At 49.4% G+C, this 22,069-nt stretch overlaps 2 protein-coding genes across 7 annotated transcripts in view; one reads left to right on the forward strand and one right to left on the reverse strand.

The window, feature by feature from the left end:
• The window catches only part of LOC105547152, a 29,116-nt gene extending 16,111 nt beyond the window's left edge, over window positions 1-13,005 (reverse strand). The window contains exons 1-2 of the mRNA XM_011990607.1: window positions 12,904-13,005; window positions 12,330-12,704 (exon numbers count right to left, since the gene is read on the reverse strand). Of these exons, the coding sequence (XP_011845997.1) occupies window positions 12,330-12,704; window positions 12,904-13,005 (477 nt within the window). The remainder of the gene's footprint in view (window positions 1-12,329; window positions 12,705-12,903) is intronic.
• Window positions 12,490-22,069, forward strand: part of CSRP1 (cysteine and glycine-rich protein 1) — a 29,736-nt gene continuing 20,156 nt past the window's right edge. For 2 of the 6 annotated variants that reach the window (XM_011990551.1, XM_011990553.1), the window contains exon 1: window positions 12,490-12,678. Coding sequence is in view for 1 of the 6 variants with exons in the window: in XM_011990550.1 (XP_011845940.1) it covers window positions 13,069-13,142 (74 nt within the window). In the remaining 5 variants the exon portion in view is untranslated. Of the gene's footprint in view, window positions 12,679-12,918; window positions 13,143-22,069 lie in introns of those variants that run through there. The other 4 variants (XM_011990555.1, XM_011990552.1, XM_011990554.1 and 1 more) reach the window with 4 other exon arrangements.

Raw genomic sequence — 22,069 nt, forward strand, 5'->3', positions numbered from 1 at the left:
TTCCTTCCTTCCTTCCTTCCTTCCTTCCTTCCTTCCTTCCTTCCTTCCTTCTTCTCTCCTTTCCTTCCTTCCATGAACTAGATGCTATCCTAGGCACTGAGCATACAGATATTGACCGAGATCTAATCCTGTCCTCAAAGAGTTCACAACCTCATGATTGTCCTCAGCCCCCTGTAGCAAAGGAAACTTTTATTGGGACCACTTCTGTATACCCTGAGCTATGAAGAGTAAATCTAACCTTTCTAAAGTCACATACATCTGCACTTAGTGGGGGCTCAGGTGACGGAGCTCCAGTGCTCATGAGCAAGTGAAACACACAATGTAGATTTAATATCTTGTAGCTCTTTAGTCCTTCTCATCGCCAGGGTGGGTCACAGAATGCCCATAGTGAAGGAAGCCAAGTCTCCTTCCTTTTTGGGTCTCAGGGTCCAGACATTGTGTAGCTGGAAGCTCATTACTGAGACACTCAGCAGCTGCCAGGTGGGCAAACTCCCTATTTCCCACATAGCCAAGCCTGACCACCATTATTGCTGGCTCGTGTACCCTTTCCTATAAAGTTGGTGGTTGACAGGGAAGATCCTGGACATTCAGGTCATGGTGCCATCAAGAGCCTGGGGCCATCAACCTCTGCTGTGGTCCTTGATTTCACTCTCTATTCATCTCAGTGTGAAGCTGTCTTCTAACCTGGGGCTGTGTCTTATCTCTGACCCAGCTCTTGCTCATGCATGATGACTGCTCCCTGCCTCCCTGTATTATCCCCAAATGATAGCTGCTATGTCTTGTGGTTGCTTGTGAAATCGCTTTTACAAAATTATAACTGAGGAAATTATGACAGTGAAAGAAATCAGACCTAACCATTTTGCTTCTAACCTTTAAACTGTCCTTGTTCATTCCTGGGCGTAGGTGGAAATAACTTTGGGAAGGAATTCAGTTCATGATTTTACTCTGAAACAAAATTAATAATAGCCCTTTCCCGAAAAGACCCTCTTCTTGCCTGGGGACCAGTCTGCCTTTGCAGGGCTAACAAATTAGCTACACGATTCGAAATGACAGTTTAGGGGTCATGCAGTCTCTGACTCCAAGAATCTGAACCTCCTTAAATTGCTCCTAGGGCTAACATCACTGTTGTAAGCCTAAGATCAGTGCTTGAGATATCTTGCAGACCCTACACTCTGGGTGGATCAGCTGACACAACCCAGAACCATAATCTGGCTCAACCAGTTCTGCCCTCCCACCCAGGAACAGAAAATAGCACAAAAAACTCACTTCAACCCTCTATGATTCCATCTCCAAGCTGAGCAGTTAGGACTCCCCACTTCCCAAGCCCCTACTTGCCAAATTAAAACTCTGATCCCCGAATGCTCGGAGAGACTGATTTGAGTAATAATAAAACTCCGGTCTCCTGCACAGCCGGGTCTGCGTGAATTACTCTTTCTCCATTGCTATTCTCCTGTCTTGATAAATCGACTCTGTCTAGGCAGCAGGCAAGGTGAATCCGTTGGGCAGTTACACTTGTGTGCTTATCTTATCTCTCTTGCTGCAATACAGTTTTTGTTAACTGTTGCTTTCTGGTTTGGACCCTGCCTACTACTGTTTTTGAGGTCTCAGCTTGGACATAGCCTCTGGTTATTCCTGGCCACTTGCTATAAGAACACAAAGTCAATTCTTCCCTCTCTAAGAATCAGTCTTGGTAGGCTTTCACCCATCATTGCTAGTCCACTGCCTTTGCCAGCTGTGAGCTGCCATCCATCCCAGCCTCCTGTTTCCCCCTTGGAGTCTACTTCAAAAGGCATCTCCCTCTTCCTTAGCATCTTCTCTTAGTGAAGATGGCTCAGTAAATACTTCTAAAACCTTATGTTTCCCTTAGCAATGCCAAGTCTGTAAAAACTGCTTTCTTTCCTAAAAATACATTTCCGAAGGTACCATCAATGAAGATCTCTGCCTGAAATGACCTTCCTGACAGCAAGTTGTATTTTCCTCAAATGCTTTCCATTCCACATGCTCTTCCAGAGCCTTGCCACTCACACATCAGGAAATGGCATCTCTGTCCCCTTCTTGGAAACTGGGTAGGGCTTCGTAACTGTCTCAACTAGTGGAGCACAAGGGAGGATCTGCTATGGGCCTTTTGAGGCCAGTTTTCAAAAGGCGAGATAACTTTCTCCTGCTCTCTCTTGGGATGCTTGTCCTTGCAACCAGCCACCATGCTGTGAGACAGTCCAGGCCCCATGGAGAGACCACATGTAGGGATTCTGGCTAACAGCCTCAGCTGAGGAGTAAGCATCAGCCTACAGCCACAGGAGTAAGGCAGACTCTGTGAAGAATCCAGCCAGCTCTCATCTGACTGTAATCACAGAAGAAATCCCAGCAAGAACAATCAGCTGAGCTTGGTAAAACCCTAGAACCATGAGAGAGAAAGACAAATGACTGCTCTGTTACACTGCCAAGTTTGGGGTGGTTTGTTGCCCAGCAACAGGTAACCAGAATGCTGTCCATCTCCATACATTATGAGCCTAACTGCCCTTTGTGGCCCAGCTCATTAGCCTGTCACCTCCCATGTAAGCCTTCGCTAATCCCCACAATGGCGTTCTCTCCCTGTCTGAACTCCCGGTGCTCTTCCTATACCGGTCTCCTCTCCCATATCTGGGTGCACACTTGATCTCTCCCCTCCTTGTAAAGTCTCCATTCATATCTCTCGGCACCTAGCCCAATGCTTGGCACATAGTGGGTGCTCAATACAGGCTTTCTCTGTCTGGATGTGTGAAGGATAGGGAAAGGGATCTTGGGGAGAGAACACCTACCAGTGGAGAAGAGAGGGTCCTGAGTTGCAAAACAGTTTCCATGGCTTTCAAAGGGCTTTTTCTCTGACTAGTGTCCTAGGACATTTTTGGCTTCTCTGCTAAGAATGTAGGATCATGAGTTAGAGTCAAAAGGATTTATTAACAAGTATCAAGTTGTCAGAGGTGTTGGAGCCAGAGCAACTCCATCTTGTGTAGGGGCTGGGTAAAATAAGGCTGAGACCTACTGGGCTGCATTCCCAGACGGTTAAGGCATTCTAAGTCACAGGATGAGATAGGAGGTTGGCACAAGATACACGTCATAAAGACCTTGTTGATAAAACAGGCTGCAGTAAAGAAGAGGGCCAAAACGCACCAAAACCAAGATGGTGACGAGAGTGACCTCTGGTCATCCTCATTGCTACACTCCTACCAGTGCCATGACAGTTTACAAATGCCATGACAACATCAGGAAGTTACCTTATGTGGTTTAAAAGGGGAGGCATGAATAATCCACCCCTTGTTTAGCACATAATCAAGAAATAAGCATAAAAATGGGCAACCAGCAGCCTTCAAGTCTGCTCTGTCTACGGAAGTAGCCGTTCTTTCATTCCTTTACTTTCCTAATGAACTTGCTTTCACTTTACTCTATGGACTTGCCCTGAATTCATTCTTGCGTGAGATACAAGAACCCTCTCTTGGGGTCTGGATTGGGACCCCTTTCCTGTAACAAAGTGCTTCTTGGAATGAAAGGATTGTCCAAGCTGAAGGTTTTCTTAGGATTACAGTGTATGGCCACTTGGGGGAGCTGAGGCGCTGCGAGGTGTCTTTCACAAGTTCACCAGCAGGTGGCAAGCTTACTCGTGGTTTCCTGCAACCGGTTTTATCCACGCATACATTCATAAAATACTGAGCACCTACTCCATGTAAGGCTCTGTGTGAGCTACAAAGGAGGGTAAGCTACAATTCCTGCCCTCCAAGACCTTCCAGTTTGGTGAACTCAATGTTTCTTTATTATTATTATTTTTTTTTGAGACAGAGTCTCGCTCTGCCGCCCAGGCTGGAGTGCAGTGGTGCGATCTCGGCTCACTGCAAGCTCCGCCTCCCGGGTTCACGCCATTCTCCTGCCTCAGCCTCCCGAGTAGCTGGGACCACAGGCGCCCGCCACCACGCCCGGCTAATTTTTCGTATTTTTAGTAGAGACAGGGTTTCACCGTGTTAGCCAGGATGGTCTCCATCTCCTGACCTCGTGATTCACCTGCCTCGGCCTCCCAAAGTGCTAGGATTACAGGCGGGAGCCACTGCGCCCGGCCAACTCAATGTTTCTTTAGCTTGTCTTTGGGTTGAAATAGTTCTTCAAAAGTCATCCAATCCTTTCTTCTGTCAGTGTAATTTAATATAATCGACCCTGATGGAAGACAGGTGTCAAGAGTCTTGCCAAGGCCGGGCGCGGTGGCTCCCGCTTGTAATCCCAGCACTTTGGGAGGCCGAGGTGGGCGGATCACCTGAGGCCAGGAGTTTGAGACCAGCCTGGCCAACGTGGTGAAACCCCATGTTGGGGGGTTTCTACTAAAAATACAAAAATTAACTGGGTGTGGTGGCGCATGCCTGTAGTCCCAGGCTGGGAGGCTGAGGCAGGACAATCGCTTGACCCTGGGAGGTGGAGATTGGGCACCTGGGCAACAGACCGAGACTCTGTCTCAAAAAAAAAAAAAAAAGTTTTGCTGAAAGTCTGGTTATTTTCAGTCTACTTCACTGCTTTAAGTAGATAGGCCAGGTGATCATAGATAAGATCAGAGCAGTGAAGGTGGTGTGGCTAGAGACCAGGAGAACAGGGAGAAAGAGATTTTAAAGTAGGAGGAAAGCAAACTGATTGGGAGATTAGGAGCTGGCGTGATTGGAACTGGGCCTGTCAGAAAAGCCTATCCTGAGCCTTCAGCCAGCTCCCTGTGCCTGCACTTCCCTAGAGTGTGTCAGGCTCAGAATAGTGGAGCCATGCACAGCCAGCTGCCCAGGAGCTCCCTGCTGCCTGCTCCTGCCCTGAGTTCCCAGCTCCTCCTGCTTTCCCCTCCCCACACTTTGGCTGTGAGAGTCACTCCACAGTTTTGCCTGTTTGGGACAGAGGCAGTGGCTGCAGAGGGAGGAGGAGGGAAGTGACCTTACATCAAGTTCAGGCCAAGGGGAGGGGAAGAGGAAGCGGTCATTTAAAAACCTATCTAGACTGTTTCACAGTGTCCTTAAGGACCCAACCCTGAGCCACTCCAGTGCATTTCTGAATCACCTTTCAAGCTCCCCTGGAACATTCTTTGTGCTTCACAGTGTAAATTTCAGCTTGAAAATCAGAAGAGGTTTCTGGATCAGGAACCCCCTGGAGTTTTTATTTTGTTCCTTTCTAAATGGATTTCCCCTTTTCTTGCCTCCAAGCATTTTATTTTTACAACATGTATACACTGCCTTTTCCGATTTTCATTTGCTTCTGGCTGCCAAGCTCATTTCTCCAGCACACCCTGGGAGATTCTAGGAAACCTCCTTAGAAAACATGAATACAGGGACTGAAAGCAAATGCTGGGCCTTATTCCACAAGCCCCCTTTGACTTGCCTCATCACAGCCTAGGCACAGCAGAACAGCGCCAGAGCCAGAGAGAGCCTTGCAGATCACTTACATGGGTAGGCGGGCCTAGTCATATTCCCAGGGGCCCACAGAGATACTACCACCAAGCACGACACATTTCCTAGGAACTCCATTTCTCTGAACAGTCAGTAATTTTATTTTTATTTATTCATTCATTTATTTTTTGAGACAGGGTCTCACTTTATCACCCAGGCTGGAGTACAGTGGCATGATCTCGGCTCACTGCAACCTCTGCCTCCTGGGCTCAAGCAATCCTCCCACCTCAGCCTCCCTAGTAGCTGGGACTACAGGCATGCTGCACGTCCAGCTAATTTTTGTATATTTTGTAGAGACGGGGTTTTACTGTGTTGCCAAACTTGTTCTCAAACTCCTGGACTCAAATGATCCACCTGCCTTGGCCTTCCAGAGGGTTGGGATTACAGGTGTGAGCTACCATGCCTGGCCAGTGAGTCATTTCAAACATTATCTTTTTATGAAGACAAACACAGTTATGTGCCAAGGAGAATGCAAAATTCAAATACATTTTTACAATAAACCCCAAGACTTCAAGGACTGGGAATGGACTGATTCTGACAACACTGTGGTTATCACATCCACTTCTTTGCTGTCAGAGGTACCTCAGTGGAAATTTTTGAGAATACTGAGTTAGTCCAGCCTCCCATTTTACCCATGAGGAAAGCTGAGGTCTAGGCCATGGTCACACAACTACTAAGTTCGTTACTGCCGTAAGCCCTGGTCTCCTCACATGCAAAGCAGGGGGTAAAAATAGTCCTTACTTCATACAGCTACTGCAAAGATTAAAGGGGACAATTGTGTAAAGTACCTGACAGGTAGTAAATGCTTAATAATTATAATTATTCCTCATTATCAACAGTATTTTATTTGTTTTTTGTTTTTTTGAGACACAGTTTCACTCTGCCACCCAGGCTGGAGTGTAGTGGCTGGATCTCAGCTCACTGCAACCTCCGCCTCCCGGGTTCAAGCAATACTCTTGTCTCAGCTTCCACAATAGCTGGGATTACAGGCACATGCCACCACGCCTGGCTAATTTTTGTATTTTTAGTAGAGATGGGGTTTCACCATGTTGACCAGGCTGGTCTCGAACTCCTGACCTCAAGTGATCCACTGGCCTTGGCCTCCCAAATTACTGGGATTAAGGCATGAGCCACTGCGCCAGGCCATCAATAGTATTTTAAACCATAGATGACTAAGACTCTAAATCATAGAGCTGAGACTCAAACTGCAAGTTTAGGGCTGGATCTTTTTTTTTTTTTTTTTTTTTTTTTTTGTCTTGCTCTGTTGCCCAGGCTGGAGTGCAGTGCCACAATCCTGGCTCACTGCAACCTCTGCCTCCTGGGTTCAAGCGATTCTCTGCCTCAACCTCCCAAGTAGCTGGGATTACAGATGCCCGCCACCACACCTAGCTAATTTTTGTATTTTTAGTAGAGACGGGGTTTCACCATCTTGGCCAGGCTGGTCTTGAATTCCTGACCTCGTGATCCACCCGCCTCGGCCTTCCAAAGTGCTGGGATTACAGGCATGAGCCACCACGCCCACCTTAGGGCTGGATCCTTTAAAGCATAGCTGTCCCTGGTGATCTAAGGGGTCTTGCTTTACGCTGGGGTCCATTTCAGCTATGATATGGCTTTGAATACCCCATGGGAAGTGTGAACACTGATGTCTGTAGAAAAACATTCTCCTCTGTGCAGTGAGGTCTTTACTCTCTGAGCCTTCATATCCCCCAAATTTATTTATTTAGCTCTACAAAATCCTCAATCCCTTCAAGAAGAACTTGGGGAACATGTCACACATTTTCTAGGATGTAGGGAAGAGGAATACCAAATGGTTTGATATAAAAGGGATTTGTACTCCTTTAGTAAGAAGTACGAAATAAATGCCGTAACCTGCCATCCCTTGCCTTTCTTGACTCCTTTCATGTTATTTTCTCTTGAGACAGGATCTCACTGTTGCCCAGGCTGTGGCAGGATCAGCCTTCACCTCCTGGGCCTAAGCAATGCTCCCACCTCAGCCTCCCACGTAGCTGGGACTACAGGTGTGCACCACCATGTCCAGATAAATTTCGTGTGTGTGTGTGTGTATATATATATATATATATGTGTGTGTGTGTGTGTGTGTATATATATGTGTGTGTATATATATACACATTTTTTTTGTAGAGATGGGGTTATACCCAGGTTGGTCTCCAACTCCTGGGCTCAAGTGATCCACCTGCCTCAGCCTCCTAAAGTGCTGGGGTTACAAGTGTGAGCCACTATGCCTGCCTGGCGACTCCATTCATTTTCTTCCCCAGGCATCTCCACACTTTCCAGGTGTGAAGATGCCTGGGGAAGGCTCCCAAGGGTCCTTCCTCCTTGAAGATCTCTCTCTCGGCCTCCATGCCATGAGTTTCTCCTACATCCTTCATCATTCCTTCTCAGTTTCCTCTGTGGGCTCTCAGTCACCCTCAAAGGGTGTTTCTTGGGGTTCTGAGCCTGCTCCTTTTTATAAGCTCTCTCTTGACTGAAGACCCCAAAATCTCTTTCACCAGCCCTGGCCCCTCTTTTGCTCTGTGTTCAATTGTCCACTGGACAGTTTCACTTGGATGTTCCACAAGCATCTCAAATCCAACGAAACTAAGTTCATTATCCCTTCTTGCCCCCTAACCTGCAGCTGGTTCTGAATTCCCTAACTTGGTGAGTTGCCCAGCCTAGAAACAAGGAGGCATCCCTGACTCCTCCCTCCCTTTCTGCTGCACCCCACCCCCAGAAGAAAATTGTTTATCAAGTCTGGCAGATTCTGCCTCCTTAATAACCCCCAAATCCATCCCTCACTTTCCATCCTCAGGGCTACGGCCAGTCATCACCTCTTCCTTGGACTATTGCAATAATCTTCTGGTAGGTGCTCCTGGCTCCCCTCTCACCTCAAAGGGAGTCATCACTATCTTCCTAGAATGTTTTTCAAACTGATCATGTCGCTTCCCTACTTAAGGTCCTCCAATACTCCCACTGCTCTCAGGACAGTCCACCCACTTCAAGTGGTGTATAATGTCTGCCATGTTCTTCTGGTCTCTGCCTACCCAACAGGTCCATCTCTCTCAGAATCCTGTCTTTCATCTCAGACGTCAGCTTGGCTGATAAACTTGCCATTCTCTGGTTGAACAATGCTGCTCCAAGATCTTGCCCCTTCTTCTTGCTTCCTGGACAGCTCTTAATCATCTTTCCTGACCCCAGGCTCTCCCCCAGGGAAAAAGAATTAAGCATTTATCCTTTGTTACTCACTGTCCCCTATATCCCTTCCTTCATGCCCATGAAAGACTTTGGGGCCCTGATATTAGTTTACCCATTAGATGAGTAAACTTCTTGAGGTCATGATCCAAGTTATAGTGTTCCTTATATTCCTAGAACCTAGAGACCAGCACAGAGTGGGGCTCCAATAAATGTCTGCTGAGTGAATGGGTGGATGGATACATGGATGAACAGGTGGATGGATGGATGCATGGACAGACAGATGGGTGAACAAGTGGATGGATGGGTGAATGAATGAACGGATGGATGGACAGATGGATGAAAGGATGGACAAGAAGATCTCTGGTCCAGACTGGATCTCTAAGCTCTCTGGCATGATGGGCAGAACTAAGTCAGCCACATTTCCTTACACTTTCATCAGCCTCACACCAGGTCCCCCTCCCTTGGGATCAATGTGGAAAAGAAAGGTTTCACCACAGGAGAAGAGAATGAAGATGTAGCATCAGGATGCTGATGAGGGAGGAAAGAGAATAAAAGATGCCAGAGGAAGAGGCAGAGAAAGTTGGAAGCTGGAGGTCAGGGGCCCTACTTCCTGCTGTAACAGGCCCCACTTCATCCCCAGCAGCCATCAAATACCAACCCAGAGGTGTTGGGAAATAGAGTGCACAGAGAGGACATAAAGATACTGAAAAGGTTAGACATTTGTGAGAGTCCTGAGAAGCAGGCAAGCCCCTAAGTGTGTCAAGACTCCTTCTAGAACCCCCAGCAGATAATCTCTTGGTGATGAGCTCTGACTGCATTGTCTCTGCAGATGTGGGTGCTGCTGGCTGGCTGGGGCCAGTCTAGATATGGTTATATAAATAAGGTCAGCCAGAATGAGAATCTCTGCCTTAAGGATGTCCCAAGTATTGAAGATGTTTACTGGTTTTTCTGTGATTTCAACATCAGGCTTGTGCCTGTTTGCATAGTGGGTAACCCCAGCATCACCTTTGACTCAACTCATTCCCAGAGCCCTTCCTCATCCCTCAAGTCTTCTTTATCTGCAAACGTGCTATCTAAGACCAAGCCCAAGTAACTGGCAGCAGGCTGGGAGAACAATATAATCAGAAGGTGTGAGGTTCTGGAAAAACACCAGACAAGGCAGGTCCCACTTGGCTTGCTTTATCTGTAGCTCTGCATAGACAGCTCCTAAGACATGTGCCCTGACAGTCTTTGGGTGGACAAGCGGGGTGACCATCTGCCCTGGACTGCCTGAGATAGTCCTGTTGCCTTAGTGTAGTTATGAATACTACCACATACCACTTACTATCCAAAGTATTCTGGTTTAGATGACACATTGTACAACCACTCTGTTTACAAGTTGCTTTAAGATCTGGGAGAAATCCAAGTGTGACTGCAGTAACTGCTCTTCTTTTCCTGGATCTACCCTAAAGCCATTTCACAGCACAGGTTGGCATGTCCTCACAGGGAAATTTATAAACAGTCCCACGACTCCAGAGAGGACAAACCCAGACCAAAGAAGGAAATGTAGGAGTTTGCCCTTTTGTAAAATCCTGGGCAAAACTCCGAGGCTCATCTCTCCAAGATACTGAGAATTGAAAGGAGAGGGGGAAATCCCACGGGATCGCCATCTTTGGGCGGAAGCCCTCGGTCTCTGACACTGACAGTAGTTCTGCAGTTTAATGTACCTGTTTAACTATTGTTTGGTCAGTGCAGCCGTGACTAGAAATTCTTCTGGTTTCTCCTCCTACATCTTGGTTGGGTCAGATGAAGATGGCCCAATCTGCAAGAAACACTTGTTGTGTGCTTATAGACATTTTAATCTTGGAGGGCTTTGTTTATAGGATGGACCTGGCCAAAGGAAACATGTTACTTAGGGTTGAAAGCAAGAAAAACCTAGATAAACACTTTGTTTTTTTTTTTTTTTTTTTTTTTTGAGGCACACGCTTGCTCTGTCGCCCAGGCTGGAGTGCAGGGGTGCAATCTTGGCTCACTGCAACCTCTGCCTCCCAAGTTCAAGTGATCCTTCCACCTCAGCCTCTTGAGTAGCTTGGATTACAGGCACACACCACTATGCCTGGCTAATTTTTAAAAATTTTTTGTAGAAACAGGGTTTAAAAATTTTTTGTGCAAAACAGGTTTTTGTAGAAACAGGGTAAACCCAGGTCTCAAACTCCTGGGTTTAAGCAATCTGCCTTCCTCGACCTCCCAAAGTGCTGGGATTACAGGCGTGAGCCACAGTGCCTGGCCAAATACTTCATTTTCTAGATCATAAGATGCTTCACTTTATTCCTGGCAAAAAGTTGATTCAGCAAACCAGGGCTTTAAGTGAAGCCGGTTGGGACCTGAACCCTTGACACCTGCCCAGGGTGGAAGACGTAGCAGCTGCATCTATAGGCCACCTGGGGTGTAGGGTGACCAGCTGCCTAGCAAACCCTCCAGGGCCTCCCCACAGTGAACTGCTATGGGCATTAGGAGGCTGCAGAAGTTCCTTCTAAGCATGCTCTGGAATACAGTAGAAAGTTACACACAGAGACACCCCACACAACATTCGCAATCACACTGAAGTGTACATCCCAGATCTGAGTGCGGTTTATTTCCCATCACAGTCTGCACCCTGAAAATAATGGAATCCAATCTGAGAGAATAAGACACCACCAGCTCTTGATTTCCTTTGGTCTTAGAAATAAAGCATAACAAGTTCACAAAAACCTACAAACTACAAGACAGGGCTTTGTTTCCCGAGGCTGTCACTCCTTCTTTACTCCTCCTATTCCTGGAAACATCATTTTCTCTTGCAGATTCTTCATGTTCCCCCAAATCCAAATTCACAAGTTCCCAAAAAGGGCAATGCTCCTTGCTTGTTGCACCGAAGGACAGAGTGGGGCCGGGAGGAGGAAAAGAAAATGATGCCTCGCTTCACATCTGGCTCTCCTTTCCTACCTAGTCCCTCCCTGCCAGAGGCTCCTGGGGAGCTCCTGCTCTGTCTAGAACATTGGGTTTCTGGGCTCTTTCCCATTCAGGAAAGGGGTGAGGGCTCTCCTCCCACCCAGGCAGCACCTCTGGAGGCTGTGAGCGTCTCTGCCCCCTGAAACGCCTGCACAGGGCACTCAGGAAGGGCTGGGGACTGGGTGAGGAGGTGGGGACAGAATGCCCCCTGGAAACTGCCCCAGGGGCAGCTTGAGTGGCCTGAGCCTGTGTCTGTCCTACTGAAGGGTGGAGCCCCTCTGTGGAGGTACCCACTTTTCAGAACTGCTGCTTTTGGGGGAGAACACCTTTTCCCAGGTGTTGTCCTTGGGGTAGCAGGGAAGACTGGGAAAAACTGAGCGGCAAGAGCTGTTGGAGGGGGGAGTTACATTTATTGACTGTCTATTACATGCCGGGTGCCGCTGAAGGTCGCGGGTCCTACAGGATCTCCTTTTAGCCCCTCACATCCCTGTAGATTACAGGTCGTTCACAGATGACCCTGAACCCAGAGGGGCTGTCTAGGCCCAGGGCCCAGCTAGTGAGTGGATGGGCGGAATCAGACCTGCCTTGGAAGGGTCTGTCTTACCCTGGCGCCCAAGATGTGTCCCTTACCCTCTGGCACCGGGGCATGTAAATTCGGGACACCCCTTTCGTTAGGGGCCCAAGTTTATCATGGGTCTGATCTCTAAGGTCACATCTCCGCCTTCTCACCTGACCGACAGGAAACCCCCGAAATGTCCCTCGCACGTGCAAGACGTTTTCCGCGGTGGCGGCGACGGGGCGCACAGTGGGACCGCAGCACAAGCGCGGGGCACCCCCACAGTCGGCGACTCCTGCCCCGCCCCTGCCGACCGGGCCGTCCTGGGGCCTGGGAGGGCGCACCGCCGGGCTTCGCGCCATGACATCAGCCCTGGAGTGGTGCGGTGTGCAAAGCCCACTGGTTGGCGTGGCCCGGGACACGCCTTCCCCGGAGCGGAACAAAACGGCGCGCAGGCCGGGCGCACCCAGCCGCCACTTCCGAGAGCGCCTGCCGCCCGTGCGCCGCCGAGCCAGCTGCCAGGTGAGTGCGCCCTGGGCCACGCGGCTCTGCGCCCCGCGGAGGGGCGCCTGGGCACGCCCTCAGCGCCTCCCGGTCTTGCTCGCTCCGCCGCGGCCCCCGGGGCTGTCGCAGGCGGGGAATTGTGAGAAGTGACCGCAGTTAGCCCGGGCAGTGCTGCTCTTTCCTAGAGGCACTAGGTCCCTCCCCATCCCGGGCCTTCCTGGGCTTCCTGGACTTCCTGGACACAGTTGGCTTCCGCGTGTCCGTGACCCAGGACGACCCGGCTACCCCCAACCGCCTGCAGGTCGGGCAGAACAATCGGCGATTCTGCGCGCTACTGACGCTCATTGTATGGCAGAGAGATGAGGGCATCCGTGCCACCCCCTCCCTCACCCTCCTGCTGGGGAGAAAATGCCTGCGGGCGGGGTGGGGCAAACATCTGGTTTCATGGGCCTGACCTTGGACATCTGTGTCCCTGAGCGCAGGTGTGAGTTTTCCCTCTTGCGAAAGAACTGCATGGAAACCTCTCCACTTCAAATCTTGGTGCTAGGTGGTGATGGTTACTGAAACCTGAAAGAGCCTGCAGTCAGTGTTTTCTGGCCTCAGGCCTTGAAAGCTGGGCAGTAAGAAAGGGACTGGTGTTGAGCGCGTTTAAAGCAAATCACAATGTGTTAGCTAACAGTCAGCCCTCTGAGGCAGGTATGTATCTACTAGTACAGACCAGAGAATATTTTGCGTGCTTCTGGTTCTGGTGCTGTTGTGATCTAACCGGGACCCAGGAATCGGCTGGACCAATAGTGGGCTCAGGCTCTGCCTAGAGCCCTGGGCTCCCACCACCCACCCCGCTGCTCCCTGAGAGTGAGTGAATGGGCAGGCCCTCCCCACGCTGGGATACTGTCACAGTGGCACCGAGGAAATCCACTGGGCCCTGGTAGAAAGTGTATCAGTGTATCATGAAGAGGTGGTCTGGAGTCTTTGTGGGGGATTGTTTGGAAGGCAGAGTTTTGACTCAGATTTGCCACTTAACACACAGGTTTCCTTGGATAAACTATTTAACTTCTCAATGCCTCAATTTCTTTCAGGGATGCTACAGAACCTCCGACACAGGAGTGATCTGTCAGTTACTATCTTCTTTCTTGTCCTCCACCCATCCCTTCCCTTCCTCCCAGAAGCTAAGGAGGCTGGAGGTGCTGCCTGTCTCCCTCTGTCCTCTCAGAGTGCATGTTGGGGATTTTCCCCAGGTAGGATTTGGGGATGGTACTGAGCTTCCCCTGCTCTCATTCAACTGCTGCCTCCTGACTCTCCAGCTGGTTTCTGGCTCAGGAGGCCAGGCTACCTCTTTTGAGAGAGACTGTCCTCAGCCCTCAACTGCTGATGGGCAGCTTTTACCCATTGTTTCCTAAATCCAGCTTCCTCCTGCTCACGGTCTTCCAGTGAATGACCCTTTTGCCTTGGAGAGGATATCCGGGGCGGAGGCAGACGAGGAAGGAAGTTTATCCTGCAGAGGGTGTAGTGTGGGTTAGAGGATAGGGAGGAGAGAAATGTCTGCAAGGCCTGAGATGCCCGGGATGGAGGGTATGCGGGGGATGCAGGAGAGAAACTAAAGAGAAGGCCCATCAGCTCGGCAACTGGCCTGCTAATAAAATGGGAAAAACAGGGGTGCTATGGCCTCTTTGCCTCTGGTCTGTCTTAGCACCTTCTTTCCTGGCCCAGGTGTTTGCTCTTTTAATTGTACACATGTGCATCTGCTTCTGGAGCTAGTGAGTCCTGACTGGGCCAGAGTTGCAGCCTGGGAGTGTAGTGACACTTGACGGGGTGATCAGTACATATTTGATGAATGAGTGGGGTAGCAATGGTCTTTCAGCTGAGTTGGCCTGCTGGACACTCATAAACCTTGCAAATAGTTACTAGCCAGTTTTTCCACTTGGGTAGATTGACAAGCAGGTGAGAGAAAAAAAGGCATAGTTTTTTTTTTTTGGTTTGTTTTTTGTTTTGTTTTGTTTTGTTTTGAGGCAGTCTTGCTCTGTCGCCCAGGCTGGAGTACGATGGCGCAACATTGGCTCACTGCAACTTCCGCCTCCTAGGTTCAAGCGGTTCTCCTGCCTCAGCCTTCCAAGTAGCTGGGATTACAGATGTCTGTCAATACACCCAGCTAATTTTTTGTATTTTTAGTAGAGATGGCATTTTGCCATGTTGGCCAGGCTGTTCTTGAACTCCTGACCTCAGGTGATCCACCTGCCTCGGCCTCCCAAAGCATTGGGATTACAGGCATGAGCCATTGTGTCCGGCCGGTTTTTTTTTTTTTTTTTTTTTTTTAGAGACAGTGTCTCACTATATTGGCCAGTCTGGTCTCGAACTCCTGGCCTCAAGTGATCCCCTCCCTGTCCCCACCACCACCTCAGCCTCCCAAAGTGCTGGGATTAAGGCATGACCCACTGTGCCTGGCAACATAGTTTTTATTCACTGTCCGTCTCCTGGTGGGGGAAGCGAATTGGGAAGGCTTTTCTGGCAGGTTGCTAAAGCTTTAAATATTTATGTAAGCCTAGCTTATTGTGAAACGTTGGCTGGCTAGATGAAGACACATGGGTTAAATATTTTGGGATCCAAAGAGGTGCTAGTGAGAATAAAAAGACTTTTTCCTCCAAGTCAGCCATTTGGCATTACTCAAGCATATTGTCAAATATCAAAAGAGACACAAAACTGAACAATAGGTATTAGAGTTGGCATGTCCTTAAGATAAGGATAACCAGATATCTGCACTTGCAGTGTACCAGACAGTGTGAGAAATACTTCACATGTGTTATCTTGGACAATTTATGAAGTAGCTACTGATGCTCTCCATTTTACAAATGGAGAAACTGAGGCTCAGTGGTAGTAAGAAACTTGCTCAGGATCACAGCTGATCAGTTTTGAAGCTGCCATTCCAACATAAGCTGATTGTTTTCAGAACGTATGCTCAGTCACTACCCTATTATTTTTCTTTGCTCCTCTACATTTCCTTTTTCCAGATCAACTCACTAAGGAAATATCTGCCATTTGTGAAACACATCAGCTTTACAAGTTGCTTTACAGTGGCTTATAAACTATTTAAGGAAGATATCTTTCACTTGGATGGGTCAGGGTTAGAACTCCTGACCTCTGGGTTTTCAGTCTGTTGCATGGCCAGGTAGGAGCAGAGGGGACCCCTGAGAGTTAGTTGCCAGCCACCAATGGATATGCTTTCACCACCTCTGCATGTTGAGTTTCAGAGCCAGGTTTGCAGAAAGAAAAGAAGCCTGGAAAAGAGCCTGCTTGAGAAAGAGAGAGAGAGCTAGTAAAACTTGAGGGGAGGGCAGAGAAGGTGAGGTGGAGGGGTCCTGGGTTCTGACTGCTGTTTCCAGTTGTCAAGAATTTATATGGTAAGGTCGTTCCTGTACTACGCAGCTCCCTAGGAATGTGTCTGACGCCAGCACTGAGTCATTCCCATGTATGGTAAAGTGTGTAAATACGGGGGCAGCTAGCATTTCCAGACTCTGGTATTTCCAGTGCTTCCCCAGGGCCAGAAGGCAGTGTCTGAGTCTTCAGCGGTGACAACAGAGGAAGAAATGGAAGGTTAGCAGCTGGAGCTCAGCCCCAGCTAGGCTGCCAGCACCCCCTACCCCCAACTGTGTGCCTGGCTTTCTTTATGTGGGGGTGGGGGGGACGTGGGTTGGCACTTCCTGGGATGTCAACTGCAAACAACCTGTGTTTATAAGGCCTAAGTGCTAATTTGCTTTAACTTTTTAAAAATTAATCAAAGAAAAATCATTCACACCATCTTGTTCAGCATGGAATAACCAACATCATTCCAGATCTGGATAAAAACAAGGAAACCCCATCTGTTAATTTGTCTGTGAGGCTTTATTAGAATACAGGATTTCCTGTAGAAGTTTTAAAATACTACAAAGAAGTCAACGACCTCCATTTCTACCTGTGTTGACCTTCAGACTTCTTTTTTTTGAGACAGTTTCACTCTTGTCCCCCAGACTGGAGTGCAGTGGCACGATCTTGGCTCACTGCAACCTCTGCCTCCCGGGTTCAAGCGATTCTCCTGCCTCAGCCTCCCGAGTAGCTGGGATTACAGGTGTGTGCCACCACACTCGACTAATTTTTTTTTTTTTTTTTTTTTAGTAGAGATGGGGTTTCATGCTGTTGGCCAGGCTGGTCTCGAACTTCTGACCTCAAGTGATCTGCCCACCTCAGCCTCCCCCAGTGTTAAGATTACAGGAATGAGCCACTGCACCCTGCAAACTTCTGAGCTCCGAGAGTAGGGAGCTCTGCTCTAGAAGGCAACGGGGGCAAGTGGGGAAAGGGAGAGACATACACCATCCTTGTCAGCTCACAGTCTCACAAGAGCCACTGGACATGGATTTGAAAAGAGAAAACTCATACAATAGAGAGAAGGATCCCTGAGCTAGAATGACAGTCAAGTTCTGGAGTCCCATAGGGCCTGGAGTGATGGTAGCTCAGTGATGCTGGTTACTTTCTCAGAGAGGCGGGTCATGTGCAGGGTTCTGAAGGAAACATGAGGTGGGATATGCAAAGCTGAGGCCATGCCTGCCCCATCTCCATGGCAGCCATTCTCCCCCTACCCGGGACCCGGACCTTCAGGAGAGGCTGATTTCCTGAGCTCTTAGGTATCACCTCTAAGACTTGGCTCTGAGCCCTGACCATCAGGGCCCCCTCGTTCCCTCTCTACCCTCAGCTGCTCTCTGGACACTGGGGCGTGGAGGCAAAAGCTGAGCTACAGATTGGAAGGGATGCCAGCCCTCCTGTCCACCTGGCAGATACTAAGCAGCTCCGCTAATGCGAGGGAACTAGATAAACATCTGACAGGTTTCTACTGGAGCAAGTGGGTGGGGACTTTGGCCCTGTGCCGTCAGTCTCTCTTTTGCCCTAGGGAATAAGTGATTTTGGAATGGGAGAGATGGGATTTTTCCACTGGAGAAATAAAGATATGGGATGATTTTGAAGGATTTGATAAGAAGGGGCTTGCCTTCAGACACTGGTGGCTGGCAGTTGGGGATTTTACATCTCTGCGATGGTTCCTTCAACCTGTCGCCTGAGCTGGACTTTTCTTCTTTTCTTTTTTGTTTTCTTTTCTCTTTTCTTTTCTTTTCTTTTCGACTCTATTGCCCAGGCTGGAGTGCAGTGGTGCAATCTCTGCTCACTGCAACCTCCATCTCCTGGATTCAAGCAATTCTCATGCCTCAGCCTCTTGAGTAGCTGGGATTATAGGTGCCCGCCATCATACCTGGCTAATTTTTGTATTTTTGTTAGAGACAGGGTTTTACCATGATGGCCAGGCTGGTCTCGAACTCCTGACCTCAAGTGATCCGCCTGCCTTGGCCTCCCAAAGTGCAAGGATTACAGGCGTGAGCCACCACACCCAGCCAAGCCTGACTTTCATGAGATTTGGGGTAACTGCGAGAGTCTGTGACCTTTTTCTTCTCCTTTCACTGATGCTGTAAGAGCTGCCACCTTGGCTTTCTCATCTCAAGACTGAGGATCTGGGTACAGTCCTAACTGGGGATCTGGATACAGTTCTAATGGGACAGCCAGGCTAGGAAGATGTAGCAGCAGACACAGCAGGCTTCTAGCCTCCAGCCATTTCAGGAAAATAGCTGACCACGTGTTTCCAGCCATTCAGTAGAAAATTCAAGCTCTGTTCTCCGTTGAGATGGTCAACACAGTGAAATGGGACATCACAGACAGCTGGGGGGAGCTAAACCCCAAAGAAGGGCAAGTAACTTGTCCCAGACTCGTTTGCTGGGCTGGCAGATGAATCAGGAGTTCCTGACCCTATTTGGCATGCTACCTCTTAAGCCTCATTCCTTCCATATGTGGACTAGCTACATGTGGACGGCTGGCCCACATCTAGCAGTGTGGTGTGGAGGTATGACTGGGCCAGTCGTGTGAGTGGTAGTCAGAGGGGTGGGCACTTACAGTGTGCTGGCCATCACTTCCATACGTCCTCATTTAATCCTTACAGCTCAATTTTAGGGAGTCCGTATGTGATCCATTTTAGAGACAAGCAAATTGACGCTCAGAGAGGAAAGTAACTTGCCCAAGATCATTCAGCTACGAAGGGGTGAATCTGTATTGATTGAATCCCGGCTCCTGTTTTCCTAACCATTGACCTGTACAGCCTGAACCCTGACCTCAGGAACTTCTCTTGTCCCTTCTGCAGGGCCTCTGTCCCCAAGAGCTGGGAAGGCAATTAAGAAGGAGCCAAGTGTCCCTCTAAGGCACTCCATGAACTCTGAGAAACAGGTTTCCTTTTAAGGCAATTTGGCCTCCCTACAGGCAGAATTTGGCTATTGGAGAGAAGGGGCCGGGCAGAAAGGGAGTTGGTGGAGTGGAGACTGAGCCCCGCCTGTTGCCAGGGTTCCCTCCAGCTGAGCCCCTTCCCCACAGGCAGGGTCACCTGGAGGGATCCTCTTGTGGGCAGAGGGGAACAGGACCCCATCCACAGGCACCGCCTGAAACCCTTCCTGGGTTTAGGGACAGAGTCATCACTTTTCATCTCAAGGCAATAGAGCCCTGTCCCTTCACTGGGCTCTTGAGGGGAGACCCTCCTACCCTTACCCCAACTAAATGACCAGGCTCAAAGAGCAGCCTAGCTAAAAGCTAAGAGGTGTCCTGAGCAGATTTTCCTTACTGGCAGGTCCTTGGGTTTCACCCATTTCTCCGCCCATGGTCCTGATTCCCTGGGGCCCTGCTGGATGTGGGCCCCTGACACGGAGCCAGGGAAAACAAGGGGAGGCCTGTATGGAGCTGTGGGTCTCCCCCAGAGAGAGAAGGGCTTTTGTGTCTGTAACAAAACAGTGTTTGGAACTGGCTCCCAACCATGTGGCTGGGGGAATTTTCCTCCCTTAGGGGTGTTCCTAGGGGCCTGAGTATGTCCCCTGCTGGTTCAGGGGGTTGGAGAAGGCTGAGGAAGAGGGCCAGCACTGATGTATTGTATGCCTACCACGAGCAGCCCCTCTTAAATATGCAAGGGCCACAGCATTGTGATTGGAGCACAGAGAACTCAGAAATAGATGAACTTGCATTAGAGTCCTTGCATTAGGTCTACCTCTTCCAACTGTGTGACTATAAGCAAGTTGCCTAACCGCTCTGAGCCTTGCTTGTCTTGTCTGTAAGGTGGGCATACATTCTTTATCTTCGGATGATGAGGATGAAATGAGATGATGCGGCTGGGAGCGGTGGCTCATGCCTATAATCCCAGCACTTTGGGAAGCCAAGGCAGGCAGATCACTTGAGGTCAGGAGTTCAAGACCAGCCTGGCCAACATGGTGAAACCCCGTCTATAAAAAAAAAACACACACACAAAAATTAGTCGGGTATGGTGGCAGTGGCGGGCGCCTATAATCCCAGCTACTCAGGAGGCTGAGGCATAAGAATTGCTTGAACTCAGGAGATGGAGGTTGCAGTGAGCAGAGATTGTGTCACTGCACTCTGGTCTCTGTGACAGAGTGAGACTCCATCTCAAAAAAAAATAAAGAGATGATGCAGATGAGCCATCTGATGCATAGTAGGCATTCAGTCCATGGCAGTGTGGGTGCCGTGGCTGAGTTCCAAGGGTCACATTGAGTCACCTGATCAGAGGGAGAGGAGAGCCTGTGTGGGTCTGTACAACTGGACACATTATCACAAAAGCTTCCCAAGCAGACCTCCCCTCACATCTCACTGGCCAGAAACAGTCTCAGCCTGTTCCTGATCCAGCCACCAGCAGGGGAATAGAATCTCTGTGGTTGGCTTAGGAGACACAGGCTCTGTTCCTCCATCTGGGGAAAGGGCATCTCCGCAGTCACTCAATGGCCTGAATAAAATCGGGATTTGTAGCAAGGAAGAATTGGGAAATGGCTGATGGTTAGGCCGACCATGATACACGTTGCTGATTGCCATTCCTGTCTAACTCTCCTTCATATTGTATGGTTTTCAGCCCCAAACCTTTGCTTGACAAGGGCAGCTAGCAGTCCTCAGAACAGAAAGAAGCTGAAGGAACAGCGTGACATCAGAGGCTGGGAACAGGGACTGTCTCTGGATCTGGGGGCTCAGGCCCCATGGGTTATCTGAGGAAGATAGAGATGGGGATGTGAGCAGTTACAGAAATTCCTGCCAGGTGTGTCAGCGATGTGTGGGAGCCTGAGGAGGTGTGGCTGGTCCAGAACCTGGGAAAGGGAGAACTAGGCTTATACAGCAGGCACCGTCTACCTAGATCCCCCAGCATCACCAATACCACTTCCCCACAGTAAGCTCTGCCTCTCAGCCTGCACACACTTACCAAGCACCTCCACTGGGAACCAGGCTCTGCAGAGATTCACCATGCAGAGAGAATGGCCCCAGAAGCCATGGCTTTCAATATCAGTGCATCCTTCATTCATTCCTCAGCTATTTCCTGGCCACGTATATGAACAGCCACATGCCAAGTGCTATGCAGGGCGTGGGGACAGAGTGGTGAACGTGACCTGGATCCCTACTTGAGCTGAGGCCTGTGTCGCCCTCAGATGGGAAGCTCTCCAGTAGTGGAGACTGTCTCCCTCTGCCCTTGACATTGACTCTTTAGCTGCTGGCACGAGCCCTATTACCAGGAGGGTGGGCTCTGGTTGCCACATCCCTGTTTTCAACATTTCCATGCCACAGGTTCCGTGAGCTCTCTCCTTAGGCTCTTTTGCCTCCTGAGGCAACAGACCCCTCTGACTTCCAGCCCCTTTATTTCCCAGCACCTCCCTGTGTCCTTTGCTCACCATGTCCTGGGCAACCCCCGGCACCAAGCCTGTACCCACTGTAGGTGGTGCTTTGTATAGCCCTTCCCTCATGAACTTTTGTTGAAAGAGCTGGAAGGACGGTCTCCCTCCTTCAGCCATGTCTGTTGAGTGAGTGAGTGAAATGGAAGGAGAGAAGCAGGCCCCATCTGTTCTCCACACTCACTAGTGTTACCTTCTGTGCTGCTCTGTGGCCATGCGGGCACTGACCTGAGGCATCGCCTGGACTTCTGTGTGCCGTGTATGTGCCAGGCACTGTGCCTTGCCTTTGACGTATCATATCTCATTTAATCGCCAGACATACTCGGTGAAGTCACGATTTTTATCTGTTTTTTTTTTTTTTTTTTTTTTTTGAGATGGAGTCTCACTCTGTCGCCTAGGCTGGAGTGTCATGGTGTGATCTTGGCTCACTGCAACCTCTGCCTCCCAGGTTCAAGCGATTCTCCTGCCTCAGCCTCCTGAGTGGGTGGGATTACAGGCGGGCGCCACCACACCCGGCTAATTTTTCTATTTTTAGTAGAGATGGGGTTTCATCATGTTGGTCAGGCTGGTCTCAAACTCCTGACCTCATGATCCGCCTGCCTCAGCCTCCCAAAGTGCTGGGATTACAAGCATAAGCCACC

The sequence above is a fragment of the Mandrillus leucophaeus genome, unplaced genomic scaffold (assembly GCF_000951045.1).
Source record: "Mandrillus leucophaeus isolate KB7577 unplaced genomic scaffold, Mleu.le_1.0 Scaffold38, whole genome shotgun sequence".
In the NCBI taxonomy this organism is placed as follows: Eukaryota; Metazoa; Chordata; class Mammalia; order Primates; family Cercopithecidae; genus Mandrillus; species Mandrillus leucophaeus.